The 21,208-nt window shown below is 38.0% G+C and overlaps 1 protein-coding gene across 1 annotated transcript; it reads left to right on the top strand.

Annotated features, from left to right (window-relative positions):
* The first annotated feature begins 13,260 nt into the window (after positions 1-13,260).
* On the top strand, positions 13,261-20,091 carry LOC141921476 (cysteine-rich venom protein DIS2-like). Its single transcript, XM_074820243.1, has 7 exons — positions 13,261-13,297; positions 15,033-15,161; positions 16,410-16,500; positions 17,026-17,171; positions 17,740-17,834; positions 18,517-18,605; positions 19,274-20,091. Exons 2-7 carry the CDS (start codon positions 15,051-15,053, stop codon positions 19,399-19,401), a joined length of 660 nt encoding a protein of 219 aa, XP_074676344.1. The 5' UTR covers positions 13,261-13,297; positions 15,033-15,050; the 3' UTR covers positions 19,402-20,091.
* The last annotated feature ends 1,117 nt before the right edge of the window (positions 20,092-21,208 follow it).

Genomic DNA, 21,208 nt, shown 5'->3' with positions numbered 1-21,208 from the left:
TGCTACATGTTCTCTGTTAAAACAGAGAATTAAACTGGATTTTGTGTAGCTTGCCTGGGTCCTTTAATCCCATGCCAGCAGGATAAAGGAACAGTGTTTATCCAACTCTGAAAAATTACTTCCAGAAAAAACTTATTGGCTGATGTGACACAAACCCCCAATAGTTTCAAGCTAATTAAAACAGTGCTCTTCAGCTAGCTCATAATTTTCCAAACTAGAATACAAAAGAAACCTTCTCTTACTTCTACAGTTGAACATTCTGGGCCAGAACCAAAAATGGTTGTGGATCCACTGGAGCCTTCCACTCTGAGAAACTGGTTTGTAGCTATGTCCTCAGCCAAACTACAGTTCTCTTTCTGAGTGCAAAATCATCTTGACCATTTTCAGAAATCGTTTTCTTGCAATTTTTCACAGGACTAAAAACTCACAGATTCAAAGCAATCCAGTCACATACCAGAGCAGCAACTTCTTTAGGTTAGACCATTCAGATAAGGTATTCCTTTTCCTCAGAAGAGGCTAGTATGTAGTTCATGAGTCATCTAGGTTGAGGGACAGCTTGTTATGGCTTGCAAGGGAAAAGATTAAAACGAACATCATGTCAACACCACTATCTACCCTTTTTCTGTAGGCTCTATTCTCCTAAGGGTCAGTTGTGAAGCCTAGCTGACTTCACAACCCAAGCTGACATTAAGAAGTGGCATACTCCCAGTATCTCTTCTTCAACTTCAGTGTCAGAGGTAGGATGTGAAAGATCTGCTGCTCACATCAGAGTTTTTTTCAGCTCTATGTTGACTCCCAGCTGGCGTGTTCTCTCCTTCTAGGCCACAGTTTTGCTATTTGTCTGGCAAACACATTTGACTGCTTAGTTTGAGCTGGATGGATAAGAAACCAAACCTGGAAGAGCTTCAACCTGCAATGAATGGCTCTAGGCTATTGCTGCACTGTTCGCATAGCACTGATCATAGACTTCTGCCCTCATGCTTTGGGTTTTATGAGCTGTTAGCCTTATATTTCTTACCATACCCATTTCCTCTCTGCACACAGCTGCAGCCTCTGCAAATCCACATCCACAGCTGTTACCACAAAACTGATCTCTCCCGGTGCTCTGCAGCTGTACTGAAGCAGTGATGGACAGGATTCCCATCCCCAAAATCCTAAATGTAAGCAAGACGCCAGCCAAAGGTATTAAGCTGTTAAGAGCTGAGGACAGGAAAAGAGAGTTAGTACCTATTTCTTTTTGCACCTGCAGGTTGTATATTCATGAACTTTTTGCAGTGACTTCGCATTGCCAGCAGTGGACGTGAGGAGAAAAACGTATGTGCTTTAGCTGATTGTTAAATTGTTTGTTCAGCTGCTGATTGTGTGGTCAATGGATACAATAGAGCAGAAGTTAGCTCTGACCACCTGAGCAGCTCACTGTCAGGCTTTCTCCACAAACATAACTGCAGGTGGGTATGAATTCAACAGTTGTGATGCCCTTCAACGGCCCCATTTTTTAGCTGACCTTGTTTTGAATATACCTGTATCTTACTTTTGCATGGTTCTCTTTTTACATCCCATTTCTTTCCCCTCCTCTTCACTAATTCCTGCTTACTATATTTTGTGTGAAGGTTCTACCATGTCCCAACATGTATCAGGCAAACTGGATAGAAAAGCAGTCTTCCAGTTTTTATACCAATAAAATACAACAGAATATCAGAACACGGGACAAAGATGGCAATTTAAACCAGACATGGTCAGTAAATGCACTTGAATTTGGAACAGTAGGTGAAATAAAACCATCAGTCTCACATCTCTGAACTCAATTGTTCTGAGCAAGATTAATTTCTTAGGTTAAACATAATTTATGAAACATCAGTCACACAAGGAAAACAGAAGACTGGGAGTATTTATTTACTATGTTTCTAAAACAATTCCTGGCTGCTGCAAGTTCAGTTTTGCATGATTTTTTTCTCTCTGCAGATTCATTTTGGGATATCTGGTCCAAACTAAACTTCCTCATAGATAACATATACTTCCAGTTTGTTTCACTCCATTGCTGAAGAGTAAGAGGTTAGAGACAGTTCTCCTGGACTGAAATATCTGTAATGCAGACTAATTGCTCCAAATTATTTTATTGTTCTTTGAGAAAAATACATGTTTTTAATCCCAGTTTTATGTGGTCTGTTTTAGGGTGAGACATTCAGCGCAATGCATGTTATCTCTCAGAAGTGACTGTTCTCTTCGGTGACTATAAAGGGAACTGCATTTAGATGAAGGCAGCTATACTATTGATATATACACTTTGAATTTAAATTGAATTCTACCCTAGTTATTAAAAGACTATGATGGGTACATGGAATCGTAACACCTGTATTTCAAGTCATGAAATAAAAGGTACAAGAGTGCACACTTAGAAAACAGGGATGCTTTGAGTGCTACAGAGCTCATCTGCCTTTCACCTGGAGATTCACCTGGTTCTACAAGGTCAGCTTTTCCAGAGAACTGTTCTGGGTTCCTCTCCTTGGTGGTGCTAGATCAGTGAAGACAACAGAGCTTGATACACCATAAACCTGCTGAAACGTAGACATCTTAACATGAGAGAAGTCTCTCCCAAAACACTCCTCATTGTCTCATTTAAGTGTTTGATTCAGTTGGGAGTCCACAACTTCCTGAGATGCCCCAGAGTATCTTGCCAGGACTCCAGCTACAATTTGGAAGGGCGCAGGTCTTCCATATGTCCTTTGTAATATCTTTAACACTGAAAGGGTGTTTTGGACATACTGTTTTATAAGAAATGGTGCCAAGCACCTCCATATAGGCTGCTGCATTTAGAATTAGGTCTCCACTAACCTAGAAGATCTCCTTCCCTCTGTTGGGATAACTAGCTCAGATGTAGAAACTTACATTTTAGATACCCTATTTTAGTAAGACACAACTATATTTTATGACTTCTTTCAAAAAAGTTTATACATTGATTTATGAAGAAATGTATGTATTTGCTTTTCCCCACCTTGATCATAGAAAAACACTAATGTAAGCACATGTGCTTAGATGCTGTTGATACTAGTGTGAGCAACTGGATACTTTCCAATAGTAGAAACTTGTAAAAGACATGTATCAGTTTCAGCCAGGAAATAATTTTTTCTTACAATTACTTTTCTGCAGTTCATTACAGAACAGAGCGTCCCAGGTTCTTGCTTCCTGGACTGTACGTGCATTTTCTATCAGATCATGTCTCTCTAAAAGGGAAAAACATTACAGGATGCAGAAACCAGAAAACTATGCCTCCTTTACAGTGTTTTTTCTCAGGTTTTTTTTCATGGAATTGAATACTCCCTCTTGCTTTTTTTTTTTCCACTTAGCTCTATGGTTCCTGCACATCAGACTATGCAATGACTGAGCTTCAGTGAGATGTATGAAAGCCTTTTCAGTCAAGGTATGCTGTGAATGGATATGTAATATGTCCACTGGTTATATAGTTTAGATTCATCTTTTATCAAGTAGTTTCCCATTTCAGAGTGTTATAACCTTTATGCTATTACAAAAAAGGTGAGAACCCAGTCCACAAACAAGTTTGTCTGTGGCCAAATGCAGTTATTTCAGTAATTATTATGAGTCAAACTGGAATTAATCAGCAATATCATTTCCAAATGACTCTTCATGCTAGGATACTGTGATTTTAAATGGAGATTATCTTAATACTTCTTTTCATTGCTCCAAATGTTTCTCGTTTTCTTGCTGCAACCAGTCCAATAGAATGGTCCATGCAAGACTCACTGACTTGCAAATCTGATTTTCCTGTTTTCTTCTACATTTTAACAAGCTTTTCAGTCTCAGCAAGTTCAAGATATTTTTTACCAACCTGACACTGTTATAACACCAACCTTCTTTCTGTGCCATCTACAATACCTCTGGTATACTCTTATGTCAAATGCATGAGAAGGCTGAAATGTTTACATATGGAATTAATTTAGACCTGACACTTTTTTAAGGAATTCATGGCAAAAGTCCCCACATTGTTGTTAGATTAAAGAAACACCTTTTCTCAGCAAATACATGTAGCAAACAAAAAGGAATTAATGAAAAATTCATTAGCATGATTTACACAGAGATAGTTATGGCTTAAGTTATTAACCATATAAACTGAAGCTGAGCCCTTAAAACCATTTTTATCCATGAGTAAGAAACAAATATCTCCAGATCATCATTACATTTGAGATATCTGTGTTTCGAGTCTGTATTGCTTTGTATCTTTCACTATTAGAAGGAAAGGGATGTATTTTCCACTTCCTTTTTCTTAAAAAAAAATCATTCAATAAATCACTTATATCAAAACACATCTTGGATTCTGAGAAATGTTGTTTTCTTGGCCAGATTTATTTCAAATAACAGATTTGTTCTAAAATATCAGCTGAGCATAACTATGTTTTGTTTGGTTACGTCAGACTCTCACAGAGGAAGACATATCTGAAAAAAGTGTTGTTCCACATGAGGTTTCTATACAGAAGTCTTCCATGTTCACTTTCTTTGTATCCTTCCATATTGTTAACATTCACTAACAACAGGCGTTGGTTTATTTGTTTTCTGGGAGAAATGTGATTGAAGAGATAGAGTTTATCTTTCTCATTGACCTGTATCTGACAGTTTCTCCTATTCTAATCTAACATTTTAAAGGCATTAGATATGTTGCTTCCTGGAACATTGTTGGCTGGATGGTCTCACTCAGTGGCTCAATGTCCAAGTGGAGAATGGTGACAAGTGTCATTCCTCAGGGGTCGGCGTTGGAACAGGTGCTGTTTAACATCTTGACTGGAGACATGGGCAGTGGGACTGAGTGCACCCTCAGCAAGTTCACTGACAACACCAAGCTGTGTGGTGCATTCAAGACCCTGGAGGGAAGGGATGTGCCATCCAGAGGGACCTGGACAGGCTGGAGAGGTGGGACCGTGTGAACCTCATGAAGTTCAACAAGGCCAAGTGCAAGGTCCTGCATATGGGTCAGGGCAATCCCAAGCACAGCAGCCCTGCGGAGAAGGACTTGGGGGTATTAGTGGATGGAAAACTGATTATGAGCCAGCAATGTGCACTTGCAGCCCAGAAAGCCAACCATGTCCTGGGCTGCATCAAGAGAAGTGTGGCCAGCAGGTTGAGGAAGGGGATTCTCCCCTTCTACTCTACTCTCATGAGATCCCAACTACAGTGCTGTGTCCAGCTCTGGGACCTCCAGGACAAGAAGGACATGGACCTGTTGGAGTGGGTCCAGAGGAGGCCACAAAGATGATCAGGGTACTGGAACCCCTCTCCTATGTAGAAAGGCTGAGAGAGTTGGGGTTGTTCAGCCTGGAGAAGAGAAGGCTCCAGGGAGACCTTACAATGGCCTCCCAGTACTTAAAGGGGCTACAGGAAAGATGGGGAGGGACTGTTTATCAGGGAGTGTAGTGATAGGACGAGGGGTAATGGTTTTAAACTGAAAGAGGGTAGATTTAGATTAGATGTAAGGAAGAAATTCTTCCCTGGGAGGGTGGTGAGACACTGGAACAGGTTGCCCAGAGAAGCTGTGGCTGCCCCCTCCCTGGAAGGGTTCAAGGCCAGGTTGGACGGGGCTTTGAGCAACCTGGGCTAGTGGAAGGTGTCCCTGCCCATGGCAGGGGGGTGGAACTAGATGGTATTTGAAGGTCCCTTCCAATCCAAACCATTCTATAATTCTATGATGTTAAAATTGTTTTTCAGCTATTTTCAAGAAAGGGAGATGAAAAAGACTAGCTCAAATGCAAGTGCTTTCACTATTGAGTTCTCCCAGGAGTTGGAATGTATTTTACCCCAGAGTTCTTTTCTAGAACTAGATCCTTAATGTCGTGAAGTATAGATTTAGAATATATTGATTTATAGTATAGATTTAGAAATGTTTCTAATGAATTATTAGATCTGAACTGTAGCTGAAATGCCAATCTGTATACAGTTAATAAAGAACAATGATACATTTTTACATTGATCAGCTTTGCCACATTTAAATAAAGAAGATTGAAAAGACCATGAACACATGCACATATTAAGCTTTGATATGAAAAGTCTATGATTTTAGTAACTGAATCATTTGTTAATCAATTTGGACTTCATGTAACTGACTTCCACTCTGCAAAAAAATTTCCTTCTGCAGTTTCATACATTAGACTTTAAGAGTGCACATTAGACTTTACGAGCAGTTTTTGAATAGTAAGACTAGAAAGGAATGAACTTTATTCCCCAAGGAAGCCACGAATTCTCCTCACTGCAAACTTTTAAGAACCATGTAGAAAAACATCTATCAGGCACAGCCTATTTAAAACAGATCCTGTTCTAGGGGCAGAAGGGAGGGAATAGGCCTCTCAAAGTTTCTGGTTGACAGTTTTTTAAAATTATTCCATTATACTGTGCTTATGCACAGTTACTATTGATTCATTTAGTTTTTTTGGGTTTGTTCCTTGGTTATGAATAGTCACATAGGCAGTAGTTTCAAGTTTCACAGTGTCATGAAAGGAGACATTGCAATCACTAGGGCAATAACTGTACCATGTGGGCACTGCAAAAAGTGGAATTAATTTAATAGGGAAAATCCTTTGTGGAGGATCTAGACCCATATTTTTTGCTTCAGGATGAATACTTTCATAGCTGCAGTCCAAAGGATGGTACTAGCAGTAGGTTAGCAGCAATGACTACAATTTGTGCATTGCAGTCAGTGTTGTCTCCATTTGCTTGAGAGATCTGAGGCTTTGCAGAAGCAGGAGAGTTCAGAAAAGATATCTCTGTGCTCAAAACATCTAGAAGTATCTTGTCCCCTCCCAGAAAGGGGAAGCATGTAAAAGGGACATGGTGGGACTCCTTGTTAGGCTGCTTAGCTCCTACTTCATATGCTCTTTATATTTTCCTCTCCTGTGCTCTGTTTCTAGGGTGCTGATTTCTATAAGGGAGAATGTAAGAGTAATGAAATCCTGTTTACAACACACAAAAAGTTAAAAATCTCCCTCTTAATTTCAAAGCAAGAGATCAGGAAATTCAGAAACATTTCCTTCCTATTTTGTCCTTTGCCTGGGCTAGCTTTTTTTGTGTAGCATCTACCCCCATATGAGAGTAACTGTTGAATTATTACCCTGTTGGTTATCTCCCTAATAATCAGCTAGAGTGGAAGGTGAGTTGGGTTGTGTGGAAGAAATGAATGGTCCTTTTTGCAAAACAAAGTTAACTAAAAGTATCAGGTCTGCAAGGTGTTTTGTATAGCTAAGAAAAAGATCTATGCAAAGCCTGAACCGCACCGAATGGCATGAATTTTAATCAAAAGTACTAGTTAAGCTGTCATTAGCTTCAGTGGAACTGAAGAATTGAAGAAACTGGAATTTTTGCCTTCATTACTTGAGCTCAAATGAGATTCTTATAGTTTAGGTTTATATAAGGGGTGGAAGAGGAACTTCCACAGTCAAATCTCTCAAGCTGATTTTATTTTTTTAAAGAACTTTCCATATTTTTATATTTAAAATAAATATATACATTTGCAGAACCCTGTAGAATTAATTATTTTTTTTTTAAACTAAATTACTCTACCCCCTCTGGTACTCCACATGAGGAAGTGGGAATTGATATGCTAAATTGCTCTTTGTACCACGGTTCCGGATGTCAGTTTTATTAATCTTTGTTTTCTTCCCAATTATTTTACCCATAGACCATGAATTGCAGCATATCTGACAGACGTTCTTTATAGAACAAATGGATTTCACTATTTAAACAGGTGTGGTATGCTTTAAAGAAATACTTGCAGTGGTATAATTTCATTTTAACAATACAAATAAAGCTCAGGTGACTGTAGCAAATTAATGAAAATTACTGAATGCAGTGAATGGGGTAAAATGGAACTATCTACCAGGACACTGGGTATATGGAAGTGCTAGACTGCATCCCTTCAGAGGTGATAGAGATGTAGTCTTAATAACTATAGTAGGCAGTTTATTAGGCTTTCTGATGGTGATAACCTTGGTGTCATCAAAGTTGTCACAAGCACTTCAGATAAAAAGCATCCTTGCCCTTATCTCAGAACATGGGAGGATACGGGAGACCTTATCACAAGTGACTTCCTGTAGCGCTGCCTGCTATACAGGTAAAGAACAAAAGCAGCTGTGTTAGAAAGGAACCATAATTCAGTATTAAAATTCTGTCCACAGCATATGTGCAGCAGAAATACTGCAGAAAACAAGAAACTATGAAACAATATTGAGTTGTACTATGGACAGCCACCTCAACCCAGCATAACGAAAGCGGTGCTCAGCATGCAAGGCATCACAGCAAAGGCAAGGATGAGAAAGGGATCTGCAAGAAAAGAATGAGGGGATTGGAACTAGATGATCTTTAAGGTCCCTTCCAACCCAAACCATTTTATGATTTTGTGATTCTATGAGATGTGCAGATGCTTTATGCATTCTGAAAGCCAACAGGCAGCATGGAAGGAAGCCAGACATATTATGTTTAAATAGAGTAGAGTTGAGCATTTAGGACCTGTCAAAGCTGACTTTGTGATATTGCCTTATAAATAAATGGAAGAAAAGATTCTTCAAAAAGAAAGGTGAGCTGAGTGATGCTGCACAGGAGAAAAAAAGCAAACACATGCCACACATCTCTTCAGACTAAAAGGGGAAGATGTACAAGTCTGAGACCATTCTGCAAGTAAGTTACTTTTGAGCAATGCATGGGGTGAAATGTGTGTCAAATAATGGCTATTGCCACAGCCTTTTGGCCTCAGTGAGCTAATGCAATATAAATTTTATTTAGCAAATGAAAGTTTAGGAACCACTTGGAAGAAAATATCATTGTGTTGCCCAGAGTGCAGGTCATTCTGTGCATGGCTATGAAATGAGTTGACTTATGTCTCTGCCTCAAAATATTTATTCCACTCTTTTGCCAGAGCCAGAACAGACAATTGCAAAGCAACCATCCCTTAACTTGAGCTTTCATTTTGTGAACATAACATTAGCACTGTAGCTTGCTGATCAGACCACAAGTATCTTGGCAAAGTCAAAGTGCTGCAAAAGGACAGGCATCTTATCTTATCTCTTTCCTTATCCTGGAGACAAGCAAAAAAAACCAAAACGATACAATTGGATTGGTTCATTTTCAGTCACCTGTTCATTAAGAAAAGTTCTTTCTTCTAAAATGTGAAGCCCCAAAGCTGATGTCATTTATGAGCAATAAATATTCACAAGGAAAGAGAAGGGAATGCATATATATACACAACCCTAGAGTGAGGAGGGCCTCTCACTCCTGCAACTCTTCCAAAGAAACAGAAGGATTCTGGCTGGACAAAGGTAATGTATGCAGAATTGAATTTCAGTATTAGAGATTTTTTCCATACAGTAACTTGGTCAGTATTGATTGGGCACTGTGCTACAAAGACTAATGTATTTAATATCTAAGTTGTACCAAATGTGATAATTAAAAGAAAATGTCTTCTTCACAGAGGAAAAATTTAAAAATAAATTATATCTTCTGCTTAGAAAGTACACCTTCAACCTGTGTGGGTAAGAAATGGCTTCAGTGAAGTCTAATTCCACATTTCTTTAGATCAAAAGGTAACACTGACTCACTTGTTTCATTCTTCAAATGTGAAAATAAATTAATCCATTTTGCAGAGGGTGGTCAATCACGGAAAATGCTTTTCTAATCCCATTTGAATTATTTTTGTGTTGAATTTATTTCACTTGAGTATTGGGATATACCAGTACATCTGAACTCAGAATTTTGCCATCTAGAAATGCCAACTATCTGTCCAAGCTTTCAGGTATATATGCTATTAAAATGTCTATCTGACAGTATTCAGTAAACTGATTGTATTTTCTTAATGCAGAGTGAAAATTTTTTTACAAAATGAAAGTTAAAGATGTAGACTCAGAGAAGGTAGAAAAAACTTATATCAAAGTAACTGAAAAGACAAATATTCCCACTCTTACAAACTTTCAAACCTGCTATGCCCTGAAAGATTTATCAGTTGGCAGGAAAAAGACTCTGCTGAAGAGTGAAACACCAGGACTAAACATGAAAAGACTGGACTGTATTTTTCAAACAGACCTTTGTTTCCAGCTTTTTAGCTATAGATTTATTTTTTTTTTCCGCATTCAATCAAATTTGCATGAAATGTCCAGTTTTCAAGCAGAGCTATCTAAAAATGCATTGCTAGCATTTGTCTTTTCAGAAGCATGAAAGTGATTTAGTGGATTGAATACTATTGACATGGAAGGATAATTGTATATGGGAACTGTTGTCTTTTGACTTTGAAAGTAATGCCAAATACAGTTACTCCAAGGCACAGATTTGATTGTACAGTCTGACAATCGAAGATGTGCAGTAGTATTTTAATCAAGTTTAATTCTGGAGCTATGTTTTGTTTCCATTTGCAGCACTTACCTGGGGAATCCTATATCTTGTTTCTGCTTGTAAGGACAAGACAACTCCTCAGTGGTCAAAGATATCCCTTCAGTTTAAGAATTTATTCTTCATTAATATGAGTGAGATCCTTGACACTGCCTCATGCAACTGATTTCCTTATGAAATCATGGGAAAACAAGCTGAAGACTGAATGTCTGAATGATATGAAGTCTTTGGTGTGATAGGATATGTCTTGCTGATTTATATTATGCAACAGAATATAGTACCAAAATAAATGATCAATCTAGCTGCAACCTGTCTTGTACCAGGAGAATTGTAGTCACCAGATCACATTGCCTTGGTGTTTTCATAGGCTGAATAGACCTCCTAAGAGTTCAGGTTTGTTAGACCAGGCACAACGCCATCATAATGTAACTATGAAGCCCATTGGATTCAAACTCACATTTCTGCATGGCAGTGCTGTCCTACCATTTTTATTAGTATCAGTTTGGGAATTGATACACCAAGCTCATTACCTTGTGAGTTCATGAAAGAATACAGCACATTGCAAGGAATAACTCAACAGTGTGTGGAGCTTTTGGTCTGGACTCAGACAACTTAGTCTTGCATTGCTATCATGCAAGTGAAAAGAGAGTAGTGTTTTCACTTTTCTTCTTTGGTTTAATTTCCTTAGAGGTAGGTTGAAACTCTGCATAGCTGGGAATTTAAAAAAATAAAGAACTCATCTTGTTCCAACAGTGGCTTGATGGCCTTAGTCTGATATATGGATTCATGCCTTACATTTGTTCATGAATGCTTTGCTGTGAATATTAGCCCTAAGATTTTTTTGCTGGGTGTAAAACTCACAGGGTACATTTATAGTCCCTGGTTGATTGACCTCCACTCTTAGTGGAAAGTCTTTCCTGTGTAAAAATGAGGAATATTTCTAGCTATGCCTATAGTTATTGGCATCTAAATTCAGAGGAAGTCATTCTCAGCTGCAACGCTAAATGCTGGCAAGAGCATCACTACATCAAGCCCTTCACCGTGACATTATACGCTGTGACAGATAGGTTGGAATACTCTTACTGCAAACTAGTGTGGAATACTCATAAAATGTGAACATAAAAGGGGACTCACACACAAAGAAAAATGTTTGAAAGAAAATTTATTTTTTAAAACTTTTTCTTAATTTATTCTCCAGTGTTCTCACAGGCCTTTTCCAAGCCCTCTGTTCAGAATTGAATTTTAGTTGGAAATTTAGCCCCAAATGAGGGTTATACGTGGACCTGCTTGTGCTCAGAGATCACAATGTATAGAATTTTCTCATAGTATTGGAGCTGCTGCACTATTTATAAATGAAAGAGTCACACTAAAGCATCTGAGAAGAAAATTAACACACTTTCTGGAGCCCTATTGTTATTGTTATTGCTATTATTGTTGTTGTTGTTGTTATCATCCCTATAATAAGCAGAAATATCTGACACCACAGTTGTTGGCTGACTCACTCACACAGGACACAATAGCAAGTAAATCCACTGACATCGATAACATAAACACGACATAAATGAAAAGAGATCAGATCAAAATCCAGAGGCAATTTCAGATGTTAAACAATGAATAGGATATTAATAATGTTATAAATGCCATTTCTTCCAAGTCATCATTCTAGAAACAAGAAATGTTCATTCTACTCAGTGAAAGAAGAATGAAATGTAAGTTGCATTTCCAGGACCCTGGTAACTTGCTGTTAATTCTCTGAGATGTGAATCTATGCTTCAGTTCCGCCAGAAGCAAAAGCTCTTAACTCGTTCTTCTCACCTAACATCAACATGTTTCTTTAATCACTTAGCAGAGATGGATTGGTGGGTTGTTTATATTTTCATTGTATATTTATGGTTTTAGCAGGTGTTATCCCAATAGTTTCCCTGTCAAGCAGGATTTCCTAGATCTCTACCACTGACCTGTACTGCTCACGCTGTGGATTTTTCTCAGAAGTCAGCTCCAAGATTTATTATGTTTGACATTTTTTATTACATCTTTTTTCCTTGCTGGCTTCAGACTGCTTTAAGATAACCCACCGAGCTCAAAGTTACTTTTCCTTGGGATTTTGCTCTTTGCCAACTAAAAAGACATGATCTCCAGTATATGTTTAATAGTACAAAGATAAGTAACCTTTACTTCTTCTGACATGTAGAAAAAATATCGCATGAATATGAGTGGGTTTCACACTGTCTGTGTACATACTGTGGTATTTGCTTCTATAAGGTATCTTAGCAGACAAAGGGTGATAGCCAATACTATTTCCTGAAGGTTTTGTTTATGTCTAGGTGTCAGATGTAACTTGAGGGTGGTCACCACCATTTGCTTGAGCCATTATGATGCTGATTTAATGAAGAAACAGTGAGCAGGAAAGGAATGGAGACAACTGCTTATGTGTTCAGTGCTCCACTCCAAACCACCAGTTCCCAATATGGATGATGCTTGCTTGAATAGGACACTGTTGTGACCCTACTGAACAAATTAATGAGCTTTTTTTTATACAAGGAGGCAAAGATGAAGGAAATGTTGCAAATTCAAGAGGGGGCTGCTCAATCTGTTACAAGAAACATGCAACTTTATGCTACTTACAGCCCCTGCTTCAACACCAGGTGGTCATCTCTGTACAAGATAGTGATGCCCATGCACCATCATACACTAATTTGCTCAGTTTCAGCACATTGAACTGTATTAGATACCAGTTAAAATAATCTGTGTGTCAGGCTTGACTCTGCAACAGTTTTGTATCTTGCTCACGTACCACATTACACCACAAACTTTATGCAGCAGAGATTAATGGATTTTGTGGTTTTTTGTTTTTTTCTCTGTAGAAATGGATCTACTAACTGCAATTATTTTCCTGGCTGCTTTGTTACACCAATCTGATGGACAGGTAGGAGCATTCATCTATCCAAAATAGTCATATCTGAGCACGTTGCATAGATATGTGACACGGCATAGTCTGGTCTAGTGATCTCTAGAGCTTAACAAGTCAGGGTTGAAATTATTGTTAATGTTTTAACATAACACAATAAAGATGAACTCTTGATTCTCTCAGATTTTTGCATTGAAATATTTCTTCTGCCTATCAAAATAGTCTTCTCTTCACAAGAATAATTTTAATAATACTTTTTCCCAAAAAATATGAACTAAGGCTATTCTAAAGTAGTTTAGCTAAATATCAGAAATCTAGTATTCACCTCTCCTTAAAGAGAATTAATCTTGTAAGATGTAGGTATCTACTATGTAGACACGTGATTGTGAGCAATTTGTCAAGATCTACTAAATAATGAATGAAAAGAAATAAGTATTTTGGGGATGTCAGTCATCTCTTTCCTCAATAAATTTTGGGGGAACCATGTCCTAAATTGCTTGTTTCTTTTACCCAAGTATAGCAGCAGCTTAAAATAACTGGCTGAGATGTTATTTCTACCATTCTAAATCTCTGAAGTTAAACAAGATGTACGACACTTCTTGGGGTAGGTTCGGTTGCCCAAACAGAAGTATCCTAGTGCACCTTGAGACTCTCCAGAGTATCTGAGCTGTTCATCCTGCACAGACAGCTATCCTTTTCTGGAGCAACAGTCTGAGGCTAGGTAGGGCTCTCTGGGCATTTCAAATGGCATTAGGTGCCATTTTAAGCCACAGACTACAGCCTTTAACACCCAGAATTGAATTCTGAAGGCAAAGCAGTAAGATTCATCCATATTACTTGGACATTCCAGAATTTAGCCACTCTTATGCTTTTCTGATTGACCGTAAAGGCAAACTGAATTTTAGATATTTACATCTATGGTATACATAACTAAAATTAAATAAGATGAACCAGTGCCTAGAAAAGAGACCATCACACCAATGGCGGAACTCATCTCACTGATTTAAGCATCAAAGTATTAGTTGTCCTGATCTCTGTCAGAGAGATCTCCTCTCTCTGCAAAGGAAGGAGAAAGAGGTACTTGTAGAGAATGGTTTTTCCAGTCTTAAAAGGAGTTCAGATATTCTGGGATGAACTACCTCTGTCTTCTGCCACAAAGAGAGTCAAGGTGTCTGTCTTAGACTGAGATGTCTCATTTTTAGACATTAAGTGGGAAGAATCTTTTCCTGGGGGATGTTTTAGTCTGAAAATTCCAACATAAGCATTGCAACTGTTTTTCTCCACAAGGACTCATAACCTGACATCACTATGTAAAATGCAATCTAAATCATTCATTGCTTTCTTGACCTTATGTATTTCAAAAGATAGTCTGAAAACAGCCCTAAATTCTCATCCAGCTTCACATACTTCCAAAGCTTACAACTGACAAGAGCTAGGGACGTTTTTAGCGCACACAAGAGGTCAAAGCCAGTCTTGAGATTTGGTTCCAGAGCTAGTCTTTCTCCATATTTGATGTGGAGACATCTGAAGGTAGAATTCCTATCTAAAAATTTAATTTAGGATCATGTCTCCTAGTGAAATGTGCAGTTCAAATGAAAGAAAGAAGAAAAAAAAATCAGCAATTATAGAAATAGAAGAACCAATAAAGGAAAATTGGGAATTTCCAAGAAGCTTTACTTTGATAGGAAGCTCATAATTTGTCTTGCTTATTAAACTTCTGATAACTGAAACCTTCATCGTTATTGTTTTCCAGGGTTTTCAGTATAAACAAATGGACATTTCCTCTCCTCATTTTAAGTTTCAAAACCAAAAACAGATCCTTGAGCAACACAATGAAATACGGAGATCTGTAGTTCCCACGGCCAGGAACATGCTGAAGATGGTAAGCTATGCATTGCAACTAATCTACTTTCCACATCGTTAGCAGAAGATTTTAGCCTTCTAAACAACACACACTCAGTGAACAGAGAGGGCAGGAAAGGTGCTCTGGGACTGAGGTGAAGAAATCAGAATTTTATCCCTTTGCTTCTGCAGGCTTCATGCTTAATTTTGCACACCTTGATGATGCAAGCACTTGTGAAATCATCGCAAAGGTCTCAGGACAGCCACAATTATTATTCAAAACCTCTCTCCTAACCAACATGTCTTAGTTTCTCCACTTAGAAAAACTCAATTAAGCAACATAGGAACTGTTCCATGTCTGAGGTTATCTGTCTACAGGAATCTTGAATACAGGTTTGCCCCAGCCAAATCTATTTATTGATGTCAAACATACATTAACATAGCCTGCACAGTGACTCATAAGTTTGTACCTTATGTTTGTTCATTGTAATAGACAGCAACTCCAAGCCTTTTCAGGGAAAACATTTAAACTGGGGGTAGGGTAGAAAATGTAGTGATGGTTCTCAGGTTATGGATCACATTCTTTAGTCTGTGGGATAAGCAGCTGCCTTAGAAGAAGAGAAACACGTGTCTTGGGTGAAGGAAAGAGTTTGTAAAGCAAAGGTGGAGCAGGAGCATAAGCAGCAGCATGCTTCTGAATAATGCACTGTCAGGGGGGGCAAAAAAGACCTAGATCTGCATAGCCATTTGTCCTCAGCTGAGTTTGCTTTGCCCATCACTGCTCCCATCCCTGTCACCCCTGATACTCTTTGTTATCCCTATCCCATGAGCAGATGAGCTGGTCAGTGCTTTATGGTTAAGTCTGCATGGTGAAACTCGCAAACGTTCCCTAGGTTCAAAGTCCAGCTGGTGTCTATCACTACGTCTCAGCTGCACCTGGGCTGAAAATGAGTTTTATAGCATTTAGTGCGCTGCACCCTGCAATGTTAACTTAGACACAAAGCCAAAAGAAAGCAACAGTATGTTGTAAAATTCCTATTATTCAGGACCATCTGGAGATCAGGACTGTGTGATACAACCTTTAAGATCCTGCTCTACAACCTTTAAGAGCTGAAGAAATGTAGTGCCCATGCCCCGGTAGCGTAAACTGGCATGACTCTTCTGCTTTCTGTTGAGGACCATGGCAACATTCAGCACACAACATCCAAGTCATTCCCCATATTTTTAATTCTCATGGACTGCACTAACTTTTCTGTAACCTGGATACTTCTTCCTTTGTGTCTTTCAGGTGTGGAGTGAGAAAGCTGCCAAAAATGCTGAGAAATGGGCAAATATGTGTGGGATGAAAATCAGTCCAAGAGATCAGAGAGTCATTAATGGTACATGACAAATATGGAGGCTAAGCTGATGGGTTAATAACAGTTTGCAGATGACCCCTGTGCATGTGAGCTAGAAATAAGGAAAACTTTTAAACTGTTGTAGAATATCTTTTTAGGATTATTAAACAGAAAAACATTATCTTTGTCAGATAAATACACTGAAAGACAAATTGTTGGAAATTAAGAGAGGGGTGCTATGTACTTGTACCTTTCATAAAGTGTCCACTTCTGGCACCTGCTGGAGACAAGACAGCGCAATAAGTGACTGTTGGTATGACTAAGTACAGCCATTTTCATGTAAGACATTTTGTAGACAAATAAGTATCTGTGACTGAAAGCTCACCAAAATCAGCATAACATTTCCCAGATTTCATAGGATCAGGTGTGTTGCCCTTTTCTTGAAATCACAGGGTAAATAGGTTGGCATTGTAGAGATTTTTTTAGGATGTAGCTACAACCCCTCTGTCCTGCTTCCCACCCTACAGTTAGCTTCTCTCTTAAGTAATAGAGTTACGTCTATTTCAGGTGTCACCTGTGGGGAGAATGTATTACTATCATCTAACCCAAAAACATGGGCTGAAGCAATTCAAGTCTGGCACAGTCAGTCCTCCAATTTCAAGTACGGATTTGGAGCAACCACGAAAAATGTCAATATTGAGAACTATACTCAGGTATGGAGAATTGAAACAAACTGCAATGATACACTATAATTACTGGACTACACTTAAGGGAGCTGGGAGATATTTATCAACAGAAAAAAAAATTATCACTGTCATCAAATCATTATCTATCACTCATACTCTGATCCAAAGATGAATGATAAGTTAAAACTCTTTTTTGTCTAATTCTGAAGCAATGGAACCAGGATTTTGAAAGATCTGTCCATAAGATAAATATTATTCTGTAGGAAAAAGAAAATGGACACCTTTAATTTAGAAATAAAAATTTTCTGTATAGGGAATGAGATATATGATTAAGAAATGTCAAAGCAAAATATTTATGATGAAAATATTTGAATTTAAACATTAGTGTCCTGCCAGAAAATATACAAAAACTGGAGGACACAGTTAACTCATTTTTTTATTTATTCTTTCTGACAGCTAAACTGTAAACTTAAAAGCTGAATAGACAAAACAAAATAAAAAATTATCTTCTGGTTCTGCTGTTTTGTGAGCTGTTTGATGATGAGAATTCAATAAAACATGACTCTGAAATAATGTGTTTATTTTTATTCTACAGCTAATCTGGTACAACAGTTACCAGATTGGATGTGCAGTTGCCTACTGTCCTAAGAAACAGTTCAACTACTTTTATGTTTGCCAATACTGTCCTTCGTACGTACTGCCTTTTTACTCATTTAAGATGCGATAATCATGGATATGTTTTCAAAAACTCCTGTGATCATGTGTAGGATAAAATGATTACAGTTTATTTTAACCATTTATGATTTTGAAAATACCAGTGTGAATTGTGGGTTTAACATCAGGTTAAATATTTATTTTATTTCACATTGAAACAGATTTAGCATATGAACAAAGAAAGGTCTATCTCTGTCAGAATCAGGCATCATGCACAAATCATCTTATAACTTTGACCACAAACAAGAAAGTCCAATGCAAAATGAAAGCCAACCACAAATAGATATTCACAGAGGTAAAGAGCACATCTGAAACAGCCGCATGTCAGAAGGCATCTGCTGAGGTTATTATTTCCACAATCACTTGAAAGCCATTAGAAAAGCAGAACTAGGAAGCAATAAGATTTTTTTTTTAACTGATAATGCTATACAAATTCAAAGAATCGATCTTCTTTCTCTAAACCTTATTGTTCTTCTTATTTAAAATCAAAGTTATTGTATTCTATGAATATCTGAAAATAAAACATGACTGTCTATGAAAATAATTTTATCCCAAAACTTCCAGATGCCTTTCATTGTGATAAATAATATAAATTCCTGTTAATGGTTCAGAGCTGCACTTTGATCATGTTTTGGTTTGTATTTCTTTCAAATTTCAGAGGAAATAGGGCAACGCAAATAGCTACACCTTACAAAAGCGGACCAAAATGTGCAGACTGTCCCGGCCACTGCGACAAAGGGCTTTGCAGTAAGTGAATGTGTTCTCCTCCTTACAACAAACATTGCATTACCTCCGATAATAATGTTGTTCCTCTGTAGCATTGTGTCTTTGCATAGTTACTTCTTGCTAATCTGGATGAAAGATCCTAGAAGTGCCCCTTACATTTCCCCACAGAAATAACGGTGGTTAGATATTCCACCAGAACAGGCACAATCTTGAGTAGGGGGGTTGGACCAGATGACCTTCAGAGGTCCCTTCCAACCTCAACCATCCTGTGAGAAGTAAATTGTGTTGCTGTTGAGCAATAGGTGCATTATCACACCATCAATCTGCTTCTTCCCTCTCCTGGAAAGCTCAAGAAAAAATGTCTTGATGTACATCTATATCTAAGGGCACGAACAGTTTGTCAGGGTTCACACATCTGTATGTACGTGATGATCTGAACAGGCTCCTGGGTCCTTCAGACTCCCATGTGGAGCAAGTCAAAGCAGACAAATAGATGAGAACTGTAAGATGCCACCTTTCTGCCTGTATTCCCTTTTCTATAATATTCAAACAATTTTAACAGTAGAGCAAATGTACAAAGATTATATAGATATGAAAATTTAGAATATTTGGAAAATGAAGAAGTATCAGACCAGGACTTGTTTTACAAATAACATTTCATGGTTTTGTGTCTATCTTTTGTATTTTAGCCAATCCTTGCAAGTATCAAGACTTAGTTGGAAACTGCAGAAATCTGAAAAGCTTGTTTGGCTGTGGCCATCCACTGCTGAAGAAGAATTGTCCTGCTACCTGCAATTGCCCCACTCAAATCATATAATGTCCTGGTGGATGTCATTATAACTGCTGTGAGACTTACTTATTAGGAAAGAGTAGAACTCACTGTGAAGTGTATTCACTTTCAGCGCAGCAGCTCAGATTGACCTATAGGTAACATTTTTTTCTGAAATCTCACCATTACTCCAGTCTTTGTAGAAATCATGCTTAACCTACTAATGTGTTATTTTGTGGTTTTCCTTGCAGTGGATCTTCCACTGATGTATTTCTTTGTAATGGGAGACACACTTTTAACACACTTTAGTTTTTTTGCAAAATATGTTAAATGCCACTTAACTTTCTTCTGTTACTTTTTCTTTGATTATCAATGGAATGTATTCCTGCTAAATAAATACATGATTTACCACTGGTTCACAAACAGAGCATTTCATTGAAGTTATTTATAAATCAGATTTTTTTATTTGGAAAATTCCTTGTAGATATTTCAAGGCTCTTTGATACTTCATGTAAGTGGGAATGAGACAGGAAAAGAAAGACAATGTAAGAAGTGATGTGGGCTCAAAATAAGAGGCATGTGTTGAATCTGCCAAATTTTACTCTGTGACCTAAACACAAAGCTTCTGTGACCTAAACACAAAGCTTCTGATACATCTGTGTATGCAGGTGAGAAATGGTATTTTTTTTCACGTGGCACCAACAGTTGAGAAATATGAAGCTTTTTAAAAACATTCATACAAAGAAAGAGGTATATATATCCCTTCCCATCCTCTCTATAAGTAGATAAGGCCCACGCTCACTTGGAATTCATATTACAGCATGTAGAAAAAAATGCTGCTGCCAAAAAATACCCTTGAAAAAAGCAGTAGATCCAAGTTCCCAAAAACTGCCATCAAAATATCTGATTTATAGAACTTCCCAGGTACCATCTTTGTGCCAATTCCTAGCAGTGCACACCTTCAGGATCTCTCCAAGAGGATAAAGTTCAGCTGAAGGCCATAGATGTGCCTTCTCCCATCTGTTTCCAGGCAAGCCCCTATCTCCTGCCTAGGGGGAAGTTTAGCTGGATCTGCTGCACATGCTCACAGTAGCATGTTAATTTGTGTATTGCTTCTATTGATGCATTTCATTGAGTAAAGTTTTTAATTTCATATCTTTCCAGGCCCTTTGAAATGCAAGTCATCACTTCAAAGGACTGTGTATCTGTACTGACCCAGAACTGAGGACTTAGATTCGTTACCTGTCGGTGGCATTGGTTACTTGGAGAAACTTTGTGACCCATTTAGTGAGGGACATTATCACAATTATGTCTCTTTAGATACTGACAACATTATTACATTGATAAAACAATATTTCAGAATAATCTTAATGTTACAGCTTTTGTTTTTTACATGTTTTAGCTTTTACCTAATCTTTATATTTCTAATTTTAATAAAAAGATAGATAGAGAGTATATAGAAGATCTTTGCCTACAGTTTATAAACTTTTATAGATATTAAAAGATGAGCAGACACCTGGAACAGCAGCTTCTCTATGAATAAAGAAGTTCCTTCCACTACCTTTCCTCCTGACACATCTCCCAAGTGATACATCCTGGTGCCATGCAGGATGCATTAGGGTGTCCCACCAGACCTCCAGCTGCTCCTCAAGATGGGTGCTGGTCTCCCATAGGTCTTGAGTCACATATACTAGCCCTTAGCAGGACTGATCCCACTTACTACTTTCCCTTCCTATTTTAGACCAGTAAAAATAATTTTCTCAATAGGATTGCAATTCTGGTTAAAAACACAAGAGGGTGAACCATACCCAGACATTCAGCTGCATCAGTTTTTCATTTTGCTACCTGTATAAAG

This window comes from Strix aluco, chromosome 3 (genome assembly GCF_031877795.1).
Source record: "Strix aluco isolate bStrAlu1 chromosome 3, bStrAlu1.hap1, whole genome shotgun sequence".
In the NCBI taxonomy this organism is placed as follows: Eukaryota; Metazoa; Chordata; class Aves; order Strigiformes; family Strigidae; genus Strix; species Strix aluco.
Note: the sequence above shows the minus strand (reverse complement) of the source record. Positions and strands in the feature narration are given on the sequence as shown.

Coding starts and splice junctions, on each gene's coding strand:
- LOC141921476 (XM_074820243.1), top strand. CDS start 15,051: ATGGACATTTCCTCTCCTCATTTTAAGTTTCAAAACCAAAAACAGATC. Junction 17,172..17,739: donor ATATTGAGAACTATACTCAG/GTATGGAGAATT, acceptor TTTATTCTACAG/CTAATCTGGTACAACAGTTA. Junction 17,835..18,516: donor GTTTGCCAATACTGTCCTTC/GTACGTACTGCC, acceptor TTCAAATTTCAG/AGGAAATAGGGCAACGCAAA.